Source organism: Panthera tigris, chromosome C2 (assembly GCF_018350195.1).
Source record: "Panthera tigris isolate Pti1 chromosome C2, P.tigris_Pti1_mat1.1, whole genome shotgun sequence".
Taxonomy (NCBI): Eukaryota; Metazoa; Chordata; class Mammalia; order Carnivora; family Felidae; genus Panthera; species Panthera tigris.
In genome coordinates this window covers 57,210,932-57,233,926 of record NC_056668.1, presented here as the reverse complement: position 1 = coordinate 57,233,926, position 22,995 = coordinate 57,210,932, and the positions used below count along the sequence as shown (strand labels likewise).

The following is a 22,995-nucleotide window of genomic DNA, read 5'->3' as shown; positions in this document are numbered from 1 at the left end:
CACTGCTGCTGGCAGAAAGGGCTAGCAAGGGATGTACACAGCTCTAAGCTTCCTGTGAGATTCATGCAAAAATATATTTGCATCATGCCTATCATGTGCCAGGCGCTAAGTGCTGAGTATTCAATGGTAAATGAAGCAAATGCAAAATGCTTAAATGTGAGGATGAATAATAAGTACACAAGTTAAGCATAAAACTAAAAATTGTGGGAAATGCTAAGAGAAAATAATATGAGGGATTGTTTCTAGATTGAGGGATCAAAGATGGAGAATATAACATTGAAGTAAGTTTAAAATTTCTCTAAAAATCGAACTTACTTAGTTTTAGATCAGAACAGAGATAAAAACCTTAGCTATATCCATTACATAATTACCATACAAACCTGCTTTTCTCAAGGTTCTCTTCCTTTTTCCTTTAATTTTCCATTTTTTAGACATGAAGATTGCTATATTCTTATAGCCAATAAGGAGATGCTCGAAATATTTTATATAATTTTTACAACTGAGCATTCCATTAATAATTTGTTATAGCCACACCCATGAATAAATGTATTTTTAGCTCTAACAGTATTTTGTGAGTATCCAAATTTATATATTCAGTCAAATGAACAGAAATGTTCCTTGTAAAATAAATGGGATGTGAAAAATCTAAGTTCTTAGTTGCTTAAGGCCTGGTAATAAGAAACATCTTAAATTTTATTTCATTAGCGCATTTTCAATAGCATTCCTACTTAACCTCTCAGTATTCCAATATGATAGAGTTCCATATTGAGTGACAAAGTATGTTCTTTAATAAGCCAGGTCATCAAAGTCAATATCCCATTTTATTTATGAGACACTTGTGTTGAGTGACAACCAAAAACAAATAAACAAACAAACCCAATGTAAAGATGTTCTCGGTGTAAAGATGAGAGAACCTAGAAAGGTACACACTATCTATAAAAGGAATACTTAATACTATGTAACTGAAAAATTAACTATATGCAAAGGTCTTAAAATGTATATAAGCTTATTGCATAGACTCTTTGACATTTCTTTAAGTAATGGCACTTTACATATGTGTTTCAGGCAGGGCTACTTTATTATATCTCTTTTAGATTATTTGGAAAACCTCACACTGAGGAATCTGTATCTTAGCAAATATAAATTGCCAATGAGAACATAGTGTTATTATTACTGCTGTTACAGGAATAATTTCGTTAACTCATTTCACCAGTAGATAGTAACTTACCTGAAATGTAGATGACCTTTTGATCACTCCTTTGACCAAGGGAATTGGTCACTTTACAGACATAAACACCAGAATAATTGAAAGTCAATGGATGGACAAAATGAAGAGTATTGTCTGAAGCCAATAAACCATCAGGCCACTGTCCATCTAACCTAGATTTTAAAAAGCATGAAATTATTTTACGTATCGTCAGACTTTATTCACAGACAGCTATTTAAATAAGATACCACACTTTTGAGATATTAGTAAAAGAACTGGCATTCTTTAGGTAAAATTCACTATGAAATGAAAGCATATAAGATGTGAATTGTCAATAAAAATGAACAGACAAAAATCCACGAAGAATACCCACTCTTTCAGGAAAAACAAAAAGTAAATAAATAACCATTCTTTCAAAATACTAAATGACAGAGGTGGAAGTAGGCCAACATATTAGAATGGGAAAGAAGGAGAGAAAAAATTGTGTGATTTTAAGACTCAAATTCAGAAAATTGGAAAATTAGAAAAATGTATTATTTGAAGACATACAGTATCAAAGGAATTACAAATAATTCTCAGTGAATACATCAATTCATGATATATCTATAAATTCCTTGATGAAAAGTCAACACATTTAAGTACATAGTAATGTTTTAGCACCTTCTGTAACATATTTAAACAGCATTATTTCATACTGAGCAAATTTATACAATGCCCCATCCAAAGAGGATTAGTTTCTAAAGCATCAAAAAGGGTCTTCTTATAAAATAATCTCAATTTTAAGGTGGGCATCTGGGACAGTAAAAACCAAGACACCATTTTGGCATCAATAAAAACTTTTTAAAAATAGATGTCTATACTAATTTGGCTCTAAGATGTCCTGTTATACATTAGCATAAACCACAATAAGAATAAAATCCCACTGCAACTCTAAAGCCATTCACTGCAATGGAACTAAGTATACTGTTATACATCATATAGCCAAATTTAGGGTACCAAAAAATACACCAATTTATTTTGAAATTATTTCTAAAGTACATGAGTAATTTTTTTAAGAGGACAAAAAGTCAAGCAAACCCAGGCACTCAAGTATTATGGTTTGAACTAAGATTTTCAAAAAGTCCATTCATTCATTCACTTGGCTATCCATTACTTAGTTACCAGTAGCTTACTACTAATCACACTCTACTCTGTTAGTGCTGCTGAGATTCACAAGTAAATAAGATCAGGTTCTTGCTTTCAATGATCTAAGTATATAGTAGAAGACCAACAACTAATTACAAAGGGAATAAGAATAAAAAAAAAAAAAACAATAAAAAGGTAGAAAGAAACAAAACCAACACTGGACCATAAGAGGAATGATTTTGTTCTTCAAATCCCAGGGTAGTAGATAAAAGAACAATCAAAATCTTTTACAGTGCTGGAACTTCAATTTAGCACTGAAGAAAAAAGATAATATTCTCACATGGCTTAAAAAACAGAAACACCCAGCCTTCTTCTAAGAAGACTTTGAAAAGAACACTAGTACAAGCACACGCTTTCAAAAGGTGAACATTTTCTAGGAGGGTGAGAATGAATATGGAGTGTATAAATCTTACCAATTATCTCTCTGCACTTTGAGGCCCAAATTCTAATCCCTTTAATTCTGAGAAATAGAAAAATGGCTTATAATCCTTTAAAGTTGCTTATTCAAATAAGCCATAGTCATAAAAATCTAAATATCACATTAAACTCACAGCAAATGACATGCTAAGCACTTTCTATGCTATTTCACTTATGCTACTTCGTTTATATTCATTGTCTCTACTCTCACAACTCTATGACATACTTTTATCAGTGAGGAAACAAAATTAGAGAGATTAGGCATCATACTCAAAAAGACATCTAGGAATGGAACTCAGAATTGTATAACTTTTAAAAATAACCTATCACACATCTTAACCAAAGACTGTTTCTCACTTTTAGGAAAATGTAAATGAAAAAAACCTTCTCTACTTTAAAAACTGTATCTTTGCTTAAAGACAACAGATGTATCAAATATACTGTTTCCTTGCTCCCACAAAATCCCACCTAAAACAAGGGTAAAGGAATTGAAAGCTATTAAAAACCCACAAAGAAAAACAAAACAGGAGACACAATTCATCAGACAAGATGTTTCAACAAACTTTCAGAAGACGGAAAAGAGATGGCAAAAACAATACATGCTTTAAGCCATTCAATCAAGATTGATTTTTATCTCTAGGGGACAACTGGCATGTCTGGAGACTACAGGGTTGGGGGAGGAGGGGCATAGTTTGAGGCCAGGGATGCTGCTAAACATACTGCAATTCACAGGACTGCCTCCCACAACAAAGATTTATCCAGCCCAAAATGTCAATAGTGCCAAGGCTGAAAAACTCCACTCTGGGCTGAAGAAGTGCTTCCAGAAGGCATATGAATGGTAAGGCAGCCAATGTGCTCCAAAGAACCCAAGATTTGGAGTTTGACTCACTGTACTACAGAAAGCCAGAGTGAAGCAGAGGGCTAAGAATTAATGAGATTAGTTGAAAGTTGAAAAAAAATAATGGACTCCTCTCAACTCTGTACAGATACTAGACACTTTTGATTTAGAAATAAGAATGAATTAAAAAAAAAAAAAAGAAAGAAGAATGAATTAATATATACTCAATAAAAAAAAAAAGAAAACTGGCCATGAAAAAAAAGACTTTCACTCTTCCTAAGTGACATCTGAAGCTTCTCCAGGCAAAGAATCCTCTCTACCTGATCACTCTAAATGGAATCTACTAATGAGTAATTCCCACTCTAAAGACAGAGTTTCCACTCAGCATTTTATTTTAATACATCACTGTGAAACGACTGGACAACTGAGAAAATTAAGGAATATCTACAAAATGAAAGACCAAACAAAAAACAAAAGAACTTGAAGCAGAAAAAAACTCTCTGAGGAAATAATGTTAGTACTGTATTCTTGGGAAAAAACAAAAAGACATTATATCCATAAAATAAGAAAAAAATGCTATGAAAAGAACAGAGAAATAAGAAAATGCTCTTAGAAATTAAATACACCCCCAAAATATTTTAAATCAGTAAGTCAATTAGGGAAAAAAAAAATCAAGGAAATCTAGGAGAAACAAAAAATTGTTTGAAAAATAAGAAAGGATATTTAGTATACAAAAAATAGGTCTGGTAAACCAAAAAAAAAAAAAAAAAAAAAAAAAAAGGAGGGAAATGACCAAAAAGATGAGAAAATTATACACAGTTGACAGATACAAGTCTCAAGACTAAAGGGGGGCCCTAAATACTGAGAAAAATGAGTGAAAATCTTAGTATAACAGTTTGAAATTTCACAGATAAAGAGAATTAAGGATATTCTTTGAGGCTACGAATTCTTAGCTTCAGGGAAAACAAAGATCTTAGACAAAAGAAAACAGAATTCCAGTATACTACTTAGTTCTCAGTAAATAGTATTTACTTGTCATAGGGAGGCAAACACTGACTACAGAGTTTAACTAAAAGTAGCTGAATTTCACTGGGACTCATAAAGGTAGGAATATGTGTATGGGTATGTTTGTGTGTGAAGGGGTAGATATAAAATTAAATTTTCATCTGCCACAATAGTCAATAAATAGTATTAAGAAGTAGCAATTTAAGACCTATGATAGTAACTACCAGAAGGAACTGCTAAAAAGGAGCCTCTGAGAAACAGAACTGCAGGGATAGAAAGGTAGGGGAGAGGTGGGACAAGAGAACACTCAGAAATGCTTAATTTTCAACTGTTACTATGATCATGTATTACACAGATAAAAAAAATTAATTATGCATTTAAGAATACTTTTCACTTTATATAATTTCTCTTTAGAAGTATCTGACATTATTACCTGCTCCACACAGATTTGAAGGGTGGTGGATTTGCATCAGCATTACACTTGAGATTAACACCTTTTCTTCCTACAAACCAATTCCCATCATAGCCTGTTACTGAAACCTCAGGAGCATCTATAAAATAAATGCATAACAGGACAAATTATCTTTTGTTAGTGATAAATGCAATATATAATGACAAAGCATTAAGATAATAGACTGGAAAACAGTAGTTAATATATTAGTTGACTGAAACTGCACGAATGTACAATGAGTACCCAAACCCTAGGCAGCTGTAAGCATGTACAGTTCTAGTTATTATGGGCACTGAATGTAACAATATTCACAAACCTATAATCACCAAGAACAAAATATAAGAGTTCTATTATAAGAAACACAGATATATAAACAAAGGAAATACATTACACTGCTTACTTGGATGAGACGTGGCATTTAAATACCAAGTCGCCATATAAAACTGTCTTAAAAAATGTTTAATCTGAAAGAAAATATCCCCTAAGAGATACAAAATCAATTACAGAGATTAGACTCTCTGTATTATAATTAATATTCTATGGGTAAGTAGAGATGGAATGTGACATAAACTTTCTAAGGCTAAAATTAAAACTAAAGTAAGTTATCTATGGCCTCAACTGTTCTAAAACATGAAATTTTATCCATTGCACCCAAACATCCTTTGGTATATGTGCAACATAACATAATTAGTTAAATGAGCAATTATCCATACCTACTAGCAATACAAATTTATGCCTTCCAACTACACAATCCAATACTAACCATTCATTCAACCATCATATTGTCTAACTCCTAATAAGTGGCAGGCACTATTGTAGGCATTTGGTATACATACAGACTCTGTATTCATAAAACGTATTTTCTAATAGCTTTTAATAAAGAAGGGAATAATTTAAAAGTATGTGATAAAAACCTATTATGAGAGCCAAGAAAGAAAAGAACAGGATGATACAGAGAAGATAAGAAGGGCCTAATTTAGATTGGGGATGGGGCTGAGGAAGGTCATGAAAGGCTTCCTAAGGCAATGTCACTTTATGCATGGTACAGGGGCCCTGCTGTGAGTTATACGGTAAACTAGATAAATAGTACATGACCAGGTGGGAAGTTACAGAGGGACCAGGTCAGTTTAATTCTGGCAGGGAAGCTTGATCTACTGTCAAGCAAGGTTTACAAAACAGTGGTAAAAAATTAAACTTTTACTAAGGAATAATTAACTACCTCAGTAATTTTAAGAAAGAAATGCCTGCCTCATAAATGCAAAAATTAACAATCATTTTTATAACTTAAAATTGGTACCATAAAATGTTACTGAAAGAACAGTACAGATATCTGTGTGTTTACCTTCTTTTACTAAGAGGAAGGAACAAGTACTAAGTAAGGTATTCCCAAAGAATACCTCCAAATTTTGATATGAATTTTGGATAGAAGATTTTATCTCTTTAAACTTTGTTCACATGTTTTATAGGTGCCAATTAAAGAAAAAAAAGTCATGAGTATTCTAACATTTAAAGAACAAGTCAATAAATCTAAGCCATAATTATATGTCTTACATTAAAAGAAATATTTTTATATATTTAGGATTGCATTCAAGCAAACACCAACCAAAAAAGAATAACATACATAATACAAATTGAAGAAAATGTCAGTCATTACTAAATACAAGGAAGGACAAAATATGTATGAGGAAAATATTAATAGTACTTACAATTGGGATCTGAATTTTACAAGAAAAAGGAAAAAGTTAAGTCTGTGAAAGTAAGGTAGGAAAAGGAAAAAGAGAAATTTTAATTGGATTCTCCAAAGAAGTGAAAAGAAGGTATCTGCACTCCAGAATAAAATGGTAATAACATTCACATAAGATTAAGTTCCCAAGTTCAACCCTATAAATGTTGAAAAAGATTCTCAGAATTAGCTTTAGAAATCATTACACCAAGTGCAATGAATATGTGCAATTTAAAATTCCATGCATGTCATATCAAAAACAAAACACTAGGAATGAAAACTGTAACACCACCTATTCATTTTCATTATTCTTGTTATAAGCTAGCTGCATTACCACTTTTTCTTCTCAAAATTTTTAAGTGCTACATAAAGAACATAACAATTGAGAAAATGTACAGGAAAAAGTACACACACATACATATATACATATACAAACTTCACACACAAGGGAGCATCCCTTAACCAAAAAAAAAAAAATACAAGACGGGCCAAGCTTTGAACTTATCTACAATGGTTATGATCCTAATGATATCTTTAAAATACTGTCTTACTCTATAACATGATCAAGAAAATCAGAGGAGAAACAATAATAAAAAACATAGGTTTTCACTCTAATTAAAATGCATCTAGGCAGTGAAAGATTTTTGCTGAAAACATCATGGGTGGTATCAATAAAACTGAGTGACAGCTATATTAATTGGATTAGAGAAGTTTGTCTCAAAGTATTGCACATTTTGAGGTATAAATATTTCCATAATTTGCTTAAGTCCAGTCTAAAAAGGATAAGATCAAATAATTTTAAGTTGGCGTTCTCCATCTTTACAAACTAAGAAAAAATGTTCTGGTTAAATGAAATTTCCATGAAAATATTTTTAAAAATTAAGAAAGAAAAGGTCAACAAGGAAAAGCTGTAAGAATATCTGAATACTAAATATTCAAATTAAAAAGTCTGACATAGAATTATGTCAAAGGAAGAAAATTAAAATAAAATGCATGATATGTTTCAAAAGCAGATGTTATCATTTACTTACACTGTATATCTAATATGAAAGAATATCGGATGTCCTTTTCCAAGGCTGGATGTTTTACAACACAAGTAATTCGCCTTCCTCTAGCAAATCTGGTTGGAAACAGCTTATACTGACTGACAATTGTTGCCGTTTCATTTGGAAAAGAAGTTGTAGTGGATTCCATTTCACCAAGATCACCTTCCCAGTCAATGTGTGCAACTGGTTTTCCAGTGGCTGCGATACAAATGGCTGCTACCGTTTCATTTCCTCCATCAATTAAAGAATCTGGCCCTTTTATCAGGCTCACAGTGGGTTCAACTGTTTAAATTAAAAAAAAAAAAAGTAGTTACATTTCAATTAAGAATATATTTACATCCTTCCAAGCCATATCTAACCATATTTCATAAACTTAGAAGCAAAGGCCTATAAAATCTACACACACACTTTTAAGTAATACCAACATCAACTAGATTCTTGGAACAAGAGAGGATCATAAGCCAAGGCAAACAAGAAGCTAAGGAAGACTTTATAATCTTGAAGACGGTTCTCCCTAGCAGAGATACGTTTTTCTTTACAGGGACCGATGAGTTCTCCCCAGTTAGTATATGAAAATGTCCTGTAAGTTGGATCATAATTTCCATTATGAGATTGTAAGTACTATCACTCTGCAAGGGGGAAGAATGTAGTTTTTAGACATACAGCTTCATTTTGCAGCAAAAATGTTTACAGAAAATATAAATTAAGTTACCAGTATGGAACCTACATTGTTAAAGTATAATGTCAATAATAGTTATGCTTAGAATGTAGATGACATTACCTTTTTCTAGTATAAGAAAGCTCCTCAGCAGGTGAAAAGTAACCTTAATGCTTAGGCCCTTTCAATCTACCTTCCATTATACTAACTATCTCTTCACATTTTCCAGCAAATTTTATGTGCTTCCTTCTGTATAAATTCCTCAGTCTCACTTCAGGAATTATTTGGCTCAAGCCTATAGCTTATTCTGTATATTAAATTTTTATCCCAATAACTTTTATTCATTTCCAAAATTTCCAACTAGTTCTTTCAGTGCCATCTGTTCTTGATTTGTATCTATTTTTTTTTTGTTTCATAATTACCTCAAGGCGTATTGATATTTTCCTTATGTATTTCCCTATGTATTTTACAAGATGTACTGCTGTAAAATAGCAATGGGAAAAGTACATACAACACATGTAATGAACACTTTATAGTAAACATCTATGTAACCACCATACATCTTAATAAAAAAAAAAAAATAGCACCTCCCAAGTTCCTCAACATGCCTCTTCCTGACCTTGACACCTACCGGCCCAAGTATGAATCCATTATTGGAAATATATTTTTGCTTACTTTTCATGATAGGTCTACAAGCAACACATGCAAACCTAAAAACAGTTGCATTTTACCTATTTCTGAACTTTACACAAATAGTATTGGACTATATGCATTTTTGTAACAGTTTTTCTTTGACTCAACTTTGTGTTCCTGAGATTAATTTATTTGAGAACAATTAGCCTTAGTTTATTATTTTGGAATTCATTTTTTTAACTTTTAATTTTTAGATCATTTAAATTTACATGCAATTGTATAAATTATTAATTTTAACTGCTGTACGGTTTATTTACCATCGGACATTGGCGCAGTTTCCTGTTTGGAGTAAACAATTTTATAAGAAACATTCTCATTCATGTACCTTGGCATATTTGTGCAGATGCCTCTCTAGTCTGTCCCTTATAGTGCAATTAGTACTATTTTTATTTTCAATTTTACCAGATAATGCCAAAAAAGCTTTTTAAGGTACCAAATTACTCCCAATATTAGAGCTCCTCTTGGTCCAAAGACTCACCACAAGTTGATACTGTCTGACTTCCCAATGTTTGTGAATCTTGTATGTATATAATCATATTATCATCGAGACTGTATTTTTAATTTCTTACATTATGAATGAGGTTAAGGATCTTTTCATGTTATAGGCCATTTGGAATTTCTTCTGCAAAATGCCTATTAAAACCAATTGCTTTTACTTACTGATTTGGGAAAAGAGCCCTTTTTTGATGATATATGCTAAAAAAAATACCCTTTACTGGTTTAGGATCTTTTTGCTCTACGATGTGTTTTGGTAAGCAGAAATTTTTAATTGAAATGTACCAAAATTTATCAGTTTTCAGTTACCTTTTATGGTTAACTGCTTTTATATGCTAAAAATTACTTCTCTACTTCTAGGCAAATTATTATGTATTTTTTCAAATAATTTCTTCTCTGCAGAAATTTTATAGACTGACTTATCTCTTCAAATGTTAAGTGATGCTGTTTGATAGTCTGTGTCTGATAACTCCAACATCTTGTATCTTTGCAGGTCTGTTTCTATTGTCTGATTTGTGCTGGCTGCTGCTTGTGGGGTCTTCTTTACTTGTATGCCTGCCTACTCAAGGAAACTATATGCCTGTGTCTGAATAATTAAGAGAGAAATAATCCGGGGTCTAAAATAAGGTAGTTTTCTTCCAGACCAGAAAAGATTGGACTTTTCTTCTACCAATCTCCTGAAATCTCTAAGCAGTCTAGGATCTCCTGAACTTATTAAGATCAGACCATTCAGGGGCGCCTGGGTGGCGACCAGTTGAGTGTGGGTTCAAGCCCTGTGTCAGGCTCCATGTTGACAGCTTGGATTCTGTGTGTGTGTGTGTCTCTCTCTCCCTGCCCTTTCCCCGCTTGCGTGCTCTCTCTTTCAAAAATAAAAACATTAAAAAAAATTTTTTTTTTAAATCAGACCACTCAGGTAATCATAAACCTAGAAGTCTGTAAGAAGGCTGGTTTACTTCTAGTTTACTACTATTCTGAAAAATGTAAGCTTTGGATACCAAGTGAATAAAAGAAGGGTTACTAGACATCCCATCTTGAGCAAAACTACACTTAGAAGTTTGTCTCTGTTTTCTCAAGGCTCTCAAAATCTCAAAATCTCAGGTGTTTCTTCTGAATTCTCAAAAGCCCTCAGGTGGAATGCAGCTTTCAGTACTAGGCTTATTTCTGTTTTTACCTTCTCCTAGATTTTGGTCTAGTTAGATTTCTCACTATATTCTTACCTCTTTGAAGCTTTCAGTGGTATTTTATACTGCATCCCTCCTATGGGAGAGTTGGTCTGAAAAACTTATGCCATCATTAATAGAAGCTTTTATCTTTGAGGAGCTTTAAAAAATTATTTTAAAGTCAATTTTAAACTGCTATTTTTGTCTCCTATGAAGGGAATAAATCTCCTAGTTGTAGATTGTATTGGCTTTCTGAAGTTACTTTTCTCATATACCTCAATATTTTAGTTAACTTCTCTGTACCCTTCCCTGTCCAGCACTTTTGCTGTTGCTTCCTCTTAAGATTCTACCAATGCCCTTCTGTACTCTGAATGGGGAGAATATGAAGTTTTCCCAGCCCTGTGTGAACACCAGAATTGTTGGTTAGATCTACTGCTTTCTGCTGGTTCTTTCCTCCACCTCAAAAGTTTCCTCTCACACATACACAGATCAGTACTAAACCAAAAAGACTTGAGAGTGCCCTTCTGTAGATCTCTGAAGCACGCACACTCTCTCTCTCTCTGATGCTCTCTGCTTTCCAGTATTCTCCTCCACAAATTCTAATCACCTGTCCTCCCTGAATTCCAATGTCTCTTTTACTCTCCCTGAAACCATCATTCTTTGCTTCAAATCCTTGTCAATGAGCTGTAGCCTGGAAACTGCCTAAAGAGGAAGCTAGAACATTGTAGGGACTCGCTTTGTTTTCCTTCTTTCAGGGATCATAATCCTACACTGCCTATTGTCCAATGACTAAGAACTTTCTTATTTGCCTGGTTTCTTGTTCTTAGAGAGAGGGTAAATCCAGTCCCTGTCATTCCATCATGCACAGCAATGGAATTTTTTTTACTGCAAAAGCAATATTTCTAAAAATTGGAAAAACGGGAAAATTATCCACAACTACAATATCCTAATGCAGTCATTTTCACCTTCTTCCACTTCTCTTTATTTCTTTTTCTAGTTTCTATCTGGATATATATTTTTTTGCTTCCCCGCCCCCCCTCAAGCAGCAACACTTTTCTTAACCATAATTCCAACAACTATGTAATATCCCATCAAGACAAGTAATCAACTAGGTACATAGTAATCAACTATGGGACACTTGTTAAATTTTCCCAAAGGTTTTTTGTTATATCACATTCCCTTAATTTGGGTTCTATTACTACCACTGCACTGAGACTCTAAGTCACCACGTAAACTACAGGCTCAATATTTTTGTATGCCTGTTTTCTTTGACTAACTTCACAGAATTTGATATTTTGATGCAGTTCTTCACATTCATTTCCCAAAGAACTAAGTACTAATGCCTTAAAGTATCTGCTGTAAGTAATGAATTACTTTCTGGGCTATGCATTTAGAATGATACTAGCTGTGCACCATCCTTAGGAAAACTGAAAAAAAATGGCTATTCAAATCATGTCTGTAGGGCTTAATTCTCCCTGTGGTAAAAGCTGCTAGAGAAATCTTAAAAATTTTATCTTGTCATCATGTAAGTAGTATTACTTTGCCTGAGTTTTTCTCAAAGCTCTCTTTATTTGTTTCTTCTAACCTCTGCCTTAATAAATACTGGGTCCTGGGGGCCTTCAGTTACTTTTTGCATCTGCCTTAATTAAAAACTTTTATGTGATATACACTATTATCCAGATGATCTCTAATTCAATTTTGATACAGGGCTTGACTCCACAGTTTCTAACTACCAACTAGTATTTTTTGCCTATATATCCTCAAACTCAATAAAACAAATGCTGAACTCATTATCTTAGCCTCCCAACCTCAACACCTGGTTTTCATTCAGACACGCCCACTGGAGTTAATAGTAACATAACTTATTCAATCACCAGGGTTCAAAACCTGTTATGCTCAAAGCTCCCTTGTTTCTTATATCCAATCAGTTAGAAAGTCCTGACAGTTATTCCTATATAATAGCTTCCTTCTTTCCTCAAGTGGCAGAAATTAGAAAATTAATTTCAAGTCTTCATGTTCTCATGGCTGAAGGATTATGATTTTGGGACTTCTTCATTTCAATCCATCAAAAACACCAGACCGATCTTCATAAATCACAATTTTCACCACATTACTCCCTAAATCAAGTCTACTATGAATTAAGTATCCCTATAAGCACAGTGAAAGCTGTGCTTCTCAAACTTTACTCTGCATATGAATCATTTAGCTATTCTGCTAAAATGTAGACTTACCATTCATTAAGTCTGGGAGGGGCCTGAAATTCTGTATTTCTAACAAACTCCCAAGTGATACCAATGCTGCTGGTTCAGGAACCATACTTTACACAACAAGAGTCTGAGAGTAGAAAAAGGGAGGCAAGCACAGTACCTTACACTAACTTGGCATTTCCAGTAATACAAAGCTCAAATTGCCCATCCTAACCTTCAAGTTACTTTAATGCAGTCCTACTCAACTCTCTAGCCTTTAATTCTTGTGCTTTATATAAATCCTATAAGCAATCAACAAATTATTCAGTGGTTCCACTAATGAGGGTTCTCAACAGTTAAGTGATCTCTCCTCTCTTCTCCTCTCCCAGAGGACACCCGGCAATGTCTAGAGACATTCTCAGTTGTCATAACTGAAGGACTGCTACTAGCCATCTGGTGCGCAGAGGTCATGGATGCTGCCAAACAGTCTACAATGGACAGGACAGCTCACTACAACAAAGAATTTCAGCCCAAAATGTCACCAATCCTGACACTAAAAAACTCTGCCCAAATGTGTATTGTTTTCTGCCTCCCTACACTGGCTCACTTGTTCTCCCTACACTTATTTCCCTTCTTCTTACCCAAAACCTACCCAAAATTCAAAGCTGACTCAACTATTTTTTTTTCTACACCACCTCTGTAGACTAAAAAGCTCACCAATCCATCCCTATCCTCTACTTAAATAACATTTAAAAGGGCATGACTGCTATATACTAGGAACCCTTGTAGGCTTTAGATAAAGTTAAATTTTAAAGTACATAGCTACAGTCCACCATGTGTTTCTAATGGAGAAAACACACAGTAAGCAGTGTGGAAACTACTGCAATAGACAAGCTCAAGATACAATGGCAAAAGAGCCAAAAACGAAAAACATCAAATTGCAAGGGGTTATATATTTCAACAATGGCTTCTAAAAGGATGTGGTCTGACGAATAGCAGTTAAATAGAAGAACGTAGGAGGAGACAGACAGGAAGAAAAAGGCAATCCAACCAGAAAGAAAAACACATGTAAAACATAAACAGGTATTACCAGAACTGCAAATAGTTTATCATGATTATTAAATTTGGGTTGTAGGAAAAGTGAAGAAAGGGATGGAACAGAAGAAGCTAGAGATATAGGCATGGGTAAAATCGTGACTAGTCTTGTCCTATAAACAGTCTTGAGTTTTAAACCACTGAATATTGTATTAATTCAGGGGAAATTACTAAAATTTAGAGCAAAAAAAAGTTTATTCGCATGAGCTCCCTCTTCCACACATAAACGATTACTTTCTAGATACTGAACTTTTGTTGGGACCTTTTTTACCCTGATGGCCTGCACTTGATTTTTCAGATATTTATGCCTTGCCTCCTAATCAAACATTCCTCAAAAGTATCAATTTCATTAATGTGAGTTACATATCCCCACAGCTGTTAGGTCAGTATTACAAACATATCAAGTCTTCAAGAAGTTAGTTTCATTTCTATTTTTAAATAGTATCTCTAAACATGAAAAAATATCTACCAAAGTTGGACAAAACCAGTTTCCTGCATTTCAGAGACCCTGAAATTATGCCTTTAAATACCAGGGGCTAGTTACTTTTTTTTGTCTCTGAAAGCTGGAACTAAGACCAACTAAGGAGTACAAAGAGTTTTTATGAGCATTTAACATCTGGAAGGAAAGTGAAGGAGGAAGGAGGAGGGGAGCTATCAGCAGGTGGGCAAACAGGTAGATGCAGAGAAAAAATCTCCTGTTAAAGGAGTACTATTCTGGGTGGAAATGGCTCAGGTTGCTATTACTCTTTAATCCTTATTCTGTTATTCCAAAAGTATAAACCAGTATTTCCAAACTAGTGTCCTTTCACTGTAAGTGGTTAATAAGCTCATTTTAAATTCCACCATAGATTCTAACAGTTATCAGAAAAAGGCAGAAGATTGTTCATTACAATCAACAGCCCAAGATTCCAACAGCTATGAAATCCACAGGAGCAGAAATAAAATTTGATTTCAGAAACAAACATGAGGTGTATCAATGAGCTCTAAGACAATGGACATTTAAATAAATGAAAAAGCTTATTTAAAGATGGTAATTTAAAGTTTGAAAATTTGAGAACACTGAAAATATCAAAAACACTCAACACTTAGTATCATACATAAAAAATAATCTTTCATGAAGAAAGGAAAATAGCTAAGAACCACACAGAATCACATAAATGGGTAGGGTAGATACAGACAAAATTTTGTTTAAATTGAGAGGCTAGAATTACAGGATTTTAAGACAGAACTTGAAAAATCATATTTGAATTATTTAGAAACTATATATATATATTTTTTTTTCAATCATTTTAAATTCTTGAAATATTTTTATTATAATCCTTGCCACTACCACCAAAATATGTAATTCAAGCATACCTACCTAATACAGTTACGGTTGTAGAGGACTGAGCATTTCCAAGCGGGAATGTAACAGCTTTGCATATGTACTTTCCAGAATCAGAGAATCCTATGTTATGTAGAGTAATTGTAGCATCATTAAGTGAATAGTTTTTAAACAAGACTCTTCCCTGATATTCTCCTTGAACAGAGAATCCATACTGAGGATGATGAACTGCAACAGTCTGTGAACTTTTGCCATGGATCTTCTCCCATGAAATTTGTGTTATAGTTTCATTTACTTCAATTAAACACTTCAATGAAACATTCTTTCCCCATACTGCTGTGACATGTGGCTCCACAATAATTGGCCCAGCTAAGGCACCTATGGGGGAAAAAAATAGTTCTTAAAATGGAAATAAGTTATACTACCATCTGATCATTCTCCTCCCACCTCCTTCCTGTTTCCCTCTGTCTCTCCCACTTCCCCTTCTACAGGTGCTCACATGCCCATGAGCACGTGCACGCGCGCACACGTGTTTATGAATAAATAACAGGAAAGACTCAAAAGAGGTAGATGTTTTCAGGGCTGAATGTTAAATCCAAAGAGTGACTCTCAAATAAATCAAATACCCGCCAGTATGGCTGTAGTGGAAGGAAAAAGTGCTAGATTGGGCCAAGAATAAGTTTGGAAGATCAGTTCCCAGGCAAGCCTTCGGATGAGATCCCAGCCCTATTTGTTAGTTAGCAATAGATAACTACTACATGCAGGATCTGTTGAACCAAATATAATACCAAAGTGTCTTCCTCTAGAGGGTCCCTCTATCAAAAATATCTATAAAAAACTTAAGATAAACTAACTACCAGAAAACATTTGTTAAAACAACATTTATATAAATATGAAATCAATTTTTTCCATTTCATGAATGAAGAAAAAAAATTCCACAAGCAAAAGTTAAAAAAAAAACACATCAAACTTTTCCCCTATAATGCTGATTTCCTTCCTGAAAGCAATGAACCAAATCTAAATTATTTTAAGAGAAATAAGACTAATATTTATGAAAACGAAACTCAAGCAAGATGCTGCTCGTTGACAAGTATATTTGAACATATATACAAGCCCTTGGAGAGCTTATAACTCACATGTCTCCTGACAAAATAAATATTCAAATTCAGAAGTAAACCAATGTAAACACTCAAACATGGAAACTGGATAAACAATATATTATATAAATAGTATCTTTAAAATGTAGAGCTATGTCCAATTAATATTTTTAAATGAATCTAAAAATGTAGAGGGTATCACCTAAAATATAACCACAAAAAATGTGTTTTAAACATGTTCAAACAGTTCTAAACAACAACAAAAACTTTACACAATATTATTTCCATGAGCCCTTTAAGGGAGGGAAAAAAAACCCATAAATAAATAAGTAAAATATAAGTAAAGAGACAGGCAAGCTGTATCATCCAAACCTAAATGAATAAAAACAAATAATAAAGAAACAAGAGAGCAAACTGTGTCACCCAAGAGATGACTGAAGGTATTAAAAAAAAGGACTGACATTTCTCAGTGACTATACGTAACAGCTATAGAAGAAAAAGGTTTTATTTAACCACTGCCCCCAAAAAGTATCAAGTCTCCCAAATTTATTGTGCTCTATCATGCTTTCAAGTATAGATAATTTCTAAGCTTTTAAAATTAAGCCAAGACATATAAAGTATTATAATGTATTTCAGCAAGCTATCATTAGCCTAGTACTAAACCAGAAAATATATAAATAAAAGAGCAATTTATGAATATTAAAAATTTCACATAATATTATGAAATAATACCCATCTTTCTATTAAAAAAAAAAAGACACAATGACCAAGTAGGATATTCCAAGAATGTAAGGATATTTTTAAACTATTTACAACACTGAAAGCTCACATTGACTTTCTCATTTGATGCTGAAAAGGCATTCGATAAAATTTAACGTTCATTATCTGATTAAAAAAAGAATCTAACAACCAAGAAAAGGATTAATAATAAAATGGATTTTTCTTAAATCAGTGGCCATCATTACACTAAAATAGAAGAAGGCCTGCTACTAAAAAAAGATGAAGACAAAATGGCACAGTATCATTACCACTATTCATTGGAAATCCCAGTGCAATGAGGTAAAAAAAAAAAAAAAAAGAAGAAGAAGGCCAAATAAAGGGCTAGTAGAATCATATGGGTGCATATAAACACGCAAAATGTATAAAAATTATACAACATGGTATAAGAGGTGATAACCATTACAAATTTATTGTAGAAAATGACAATATTTGCAAACATTAACATTCCAAACACCCATGAATAAAGGTATAAAGAACCTATAAATCTGAGCAAATGATATGAATAAATGTAAGATATGTCATCTTCCTATAGGAAAACAATACTACTTGGACATCCTATCTCCCCATACTAACAAACAAATTCAATGCAATTAGTGAAAACTAAAAAAATTCTTGAAACTGGACTAGGGAACAGCTAAGAAGTATTTCAAAAACAACGGCCCAGTAGGAGGGAGGAGAAATACTAAAGTAAAATAATAAAAATACTAAATAAACACTAGATAAAAATACTAAAGTAAAAATAAAAAATACTATTAGTATCTGAAAATAATTTAAAGTACACAAATGCATATACATACATATACTGAATATATATATATATACACATATATATACATATATACAACTTAAAATACAGAAACTGTATATATACATACACACACACACACACACACACACACACACACACACACACACACATATATATAACGGTATTGGTATATAACCAAGTATTTTCTATGAGTAGATAAAGAATGAGTCAAGATGCTAATAAGAGCTAATTACTAGGAAACAGAACCCTGCTTCACACTAAACACAAACACACATGCACGTGCCACCACATACACACACACACACACACACACACACACACGGACTGAGTATCTAAATGTAAGAAACAGCTACATATAACTTCATATATACTGACAATAACTGTATATTCTGGCACATAATGTTAGTTACTCTTAGGAAGTGGGATACTGAGGATTAAGGAAAGAACTATCAGTTTTTACTTTTTGTTCCTCTTTGATGTCAAAATCATGTATAATAAGCAATGCTCATAATAAAAGCAAATTAAAAATAAAAATAAACAGAATTATATCCTCCTGAGGTGAAAGTAAAGAAGAGATAGGGTAAGGGAAATGTTACAGACTGAGTATTTGCACTTTTCAAAGTTTTTATATTACAGTCCTAATCTCTAAAGTGATAATATCTGTTGATGGGGCCCTTGTGTGGTAATCAAGTTTATAGGAGGTCATGAAGGTATAGCTCCTATGGTGACATTAATGTCCTTATAAGAAAAAGAAAAGAGTTCTCTCTCTTTCCACCATGTGAGCACAAATCAAGAAGGTGGCTGTCTACATACAAGTCAGGAAAGAGTCCTCACCAAGAACGGAATCTGCACCTTGGTCTTGTACTTCTCAGCCTCCAAAACTGTGAAAAATAAGTATTTGCTGTTTAAGCCACCCAGTCCATAGTGTTTTCTTATAGCAATCTGACCTAAGACATCAAGTATCAGAACAACCTGGGAAGGACAGTGCTAATCATATCTCCTTACAGCCTGTAAGAACTATGGCCTAATTGAGCCATCATTACTAAAGGGAGTATTTCGAGACAGGAAAAAGAAAAAATGAATCCACCGAATCAAAAACATATTTTCAATATTTAAGTATATTCTACAATATTTAAATAGGGAAAGCCACTCTCAGAATAAAAGAATGAAAAACCATCTAGAAAAAAGGATGATAGATTTGATCAGAAAAACTAACCCCCTAGGGAACAAAGAGCTTGGTACATTAAACAAAAAACAAAAAACAAACAAAAAAACACACTACAAATGGCTATTTTAGTAAGTGCTTAATTTTTTTAAGTTTGTTTGTTTGTTTGTTTAGAGAACACCAGCAGGGAAGGGCAAAGAGAGCAAGGCAGGCAGAGGATCCAAAGCAGATTCCGTGCTAACAGCAAAGAGCCTGTTGTGGGGCTTGAACTCACGAACCGTGAGATCATGACCTGAGCTGAAGTCGTCAGATGCTTAACCAACTGAGCCACCCAGGAGCCCACAGTAAGTGTTTAATTTTACTCTAAGTATTAATATAACTACCAGGTTTTTATTTTTCACCTTTTGTTTTAATATCTAGGAGAAAATGACCAATTCTTACTTTCCAATTTTTCTGCAAAATTTTTCTGAGTAGTTTTTGCTTGCTATAAAAAAGTAAACTTTGGCACAGTTTTCTGTTGCTTCAACTCTTAAACCTCTGACCAAGGCTTTATATTACCCTGTAAGTATTGGTAATTTGGCTCTCCCCTAGATTCCACAAGCTTCTAATGATGTATCTCCTTTTTGTGTTTGAGTTAGCCAGAGTTAGTTTCTATTGCCTGCAAAAAAGTATCTAATATATTTCCAATCCTAGACTAAACCCAAAAGTTAAAAACCACTTCTAAGTAAGATTTTCCTCCACAGAATCTTAAAACTGTAGAGAAACAGATTCTCCACTATGGTTCTTATACCAAAGTCACTGAATGCCTCACTTCTCAAGGTCTCCCAAACATTAAACCTCCCTCCTCCCCCACTTTCCCACATGAAGTGGAGTTTGACAAGAAAGCAGAGGTGTGTCCTAGAGATATACAAATGTTGATTTCTAAAGACCTAAATTATTTGAAGTTTTTTAATAAAGTTCTTTATTAAGAGTGATGTAAGTCTGGAATATAAAGAGGCTAAGGAACAGCAAAGAATTGAACCTTTCATATCTGGCAAGACCCTGCCTGACACTGTCGTACGGTGTTCCTGATTACTGCACACTCTAGAGGCCAAAGAAAAACAAAATACCATTTGTAGCATTGACTAATTAATTAAATTGGATTTATTGATCTTTCAGAGAGAAAAAGAGAGAAATCGGTGTTTTCCTCCTACCTGTAGCTCCCATGAAAACACTAGAACCATGAAAATAAAACTGGATTTTTCATGTATATTTGAATAGTCAGTCAAGATTTAGAGTGTAATGAGGATACAAATCATTTGGAAATATTTTTTAAAAAGTCTGTGACAGAAAAAGAAAATATGATTCATGTCCTATAACTTCTATGGGTTATTTAAAAGCAAAAAGTGACTTGATGTTCATATTAGAGATCATATTAAAGTATCTGAAACAGAAATATAAAGTGACCACAGTTCACTTTCCTACCTCTCCCACTCCCAACAATGAACCAAAAAGTAATAGAAGTTATCACAAATCTATCTTTAATACTACCTTTAAAAAATGTTTTTAATTAAGTTTTTATTTTGAGAGAGAGAAAGAGAGAGAACAAGTGGGGGAGGAACAGAGAGAGAGACAGAGAGAGAGAGAAAGAAAGAGAGAATCCCTCTGTCAGTGCAGTCTGCAGGGCTCAAACTCATGAACCAGAGATCATGACCTAAGCAGAAATCCAGTCAGATGCCTAACTGAGCCACCCAGATGCCCCAATACTACCTTTTTTAATACTGTGATACTATTTTTTGTTATCACATCTCATTTCTCAACCTATGGAAATGGCAGGTATCTTGTCCATTTTAGGTCCCAGGATCTTCTAAATGTTACTTATCATCTACAAAATAGGTATATGCAAATATTCTCTAAATCAATTGTTTATTATACTCTATGTTCAACTACAAACAATACTTCCAAAAAGGTATGGATCCTTTCAGGATCCTCAGAATTTAGAATAATTTTTTTAAAGCAACAACTGAAGTACACATTTTTAAGAAACTAACAGAGGTATTCTCAACAATTTCAGCATACTTAAAGTTTAGATGAATCAGATTTATCACTACTACATTCAATAATTAATCTGAATTGTTTTAAAGTAATAAATGTTTAAGCCACATCAGCCTTGAAAATGTAACAAAAAAATTCTTTTCTACAAAATACCCAAACAACACTCAAAACAGTAATAAGCATAGAAAAATGAAGTTAATTAAATAATAGAATGTAAAATCTATGAATAACTGCAAATTCTAATACTATTAGAATATGAAAGAATCTCTAGCTTCGTGTCATGTTTTAACTAGAAAGAGTAACTCTGGGATCACGGGAGGTCCTATATCCTAAGGACAAACCGGATGAGAAAACCCAGGACATGTATTTATCAGTATGAATTAGGTATGTACTTTTGTGCCAGGCACTGTTCTAAGTACTGGAAATAGTAGTGAAGAGATGTCCCTGTCTTTATGAAGTTTAAATTCTAATTGGAGAAAAAGAATTAAAATAAGATATCAGATAATAAGAACCAAGGAGGAAAATAAAGGAAAGTAACAGCGATTACTTTAGGGTACCATCATTGCCTTTTCTTGATGCAGGAGAGAAGATGGGGTTTGAATCAGGATAATCAAAGTGGTAGTGTTAAGCAGAGTTAAGCACAATTCTGGATATACTGTATTGTGAAAGAAAAACAAACAGGATTCCTGGTGGAAAAAAACACTGGGCCTAAGAGAAATAGAAAGGCCAAAAGTAGTCTATAGTTATGGCCTGAGCAAGTGAAATGATAGAGCTGACATTTACCAAAATGAGATTAGCAAGTGTAGCATTTTTAAGGGTCTGAGGTAGAGAGGAGTTCAGAACTGCAGTTTTGGACTTGCCTATTTCACCCATGGTGCATTCAAACACTTAAACGTTTGGAAGTTGAGTAGAATTCAAAAAAGAAGATGACAGAGTGTAGTCAGGGAAGAAGAAAAAGCACCTCGAAGAATCTTGCACCATAAGTAAACCAAGTACCTAGAAAAGGGAGAGTGATCAATTATTCCAAATACTACCAGTCAGCCAAACAAGAAGGACTAGTAAGTAACCAATGAATTTAGCAACTGTCTTAGTGAGTGGGGAGGATAAAAGCCTGACTGGTATAGATTTATAAGAGCATAGAGACTTCTGCCTATAACCAAGGAAAAGTAAGAAGATTTACCCTCTTGCTTGAAACAACCATTTCAAGACAATGATCAACAGGCAACAAAGAATATTGATCCTGAGAGACAGTAAACATACAAGGTAAGCCCAATAACTGGTCTCGTTTTACCACCTGGAGTGAATCTCAAGGCCTCAACGCCTTGAGAGAATCTAACAACCAATCTCCCTGAGTTCTATCCAACACTGTACAATCAAGGAAGAAAAAGAAACAAAAGGCATCTAGATTAGAAAAGAATAAAATAAAAATGTATTTGGAGAAAACAATCATCTGTGTGGAAAATTTGATAGATTCTCTACAAGAAAGCTACTATAACAAGGGCATTAAGCAGGGACAGTAGTCCTTACATAGCACTTAATATCAACATACAAAAATCCATTTTATTTCCATGTATTAGCATTGAAAAAATTGGGCATGGGGTGGGGAGGGATTTAAAACACTGCTGTTTATAATAACATCAAGAAAAAACAAGAAATGGGGATAAATC

At 33.6% G+C, this 22,995-nt stretch overlaps 1 protein-coding gene across 3 annotated transcripts in view; it reads right to left on the bottom strand.

Moving 5' to 3' along the window:
- The window catches only part of NECTIN3 (nectin cell adhesion molecule 3), a 124,745-nt gene that overhangs the window by 70,140 nt on the left and 31,610 nt on the right, over positions 1 to 22,995 (bottom strand). For all 3 annotated transcript variants that reach the window (XR_006222138.1, XM_042998828.1, XM_042998827.1), the window contains exons 2-5: positions 15,520 to 15,861; positions 7,858 to 8,154; positions 5,086 to 5,203; positions 1,229 to 1,380 (exon numbers count right to left, since the gene is read on the bottom strand). Coding sequence is in view for 2 of the 3 variants with exons in the window: in XM_042998828.1 (XP_042854762.1) it covers positions 1,229 to 1,380; positions 5,086 to 5,203; positions 7,858 to 8,154; positions 15,520 to 15,861 (909 nt within the window). In the remaining variant the exon portion in view is untranslated. The remainder of the gene's footprint in view (positions 1 to 1,228; positions 1,381 to 5,085; positions 5,204 to 7,857; positions 8,155 to 15,519; positions 15,862 to 22,995) is intronic.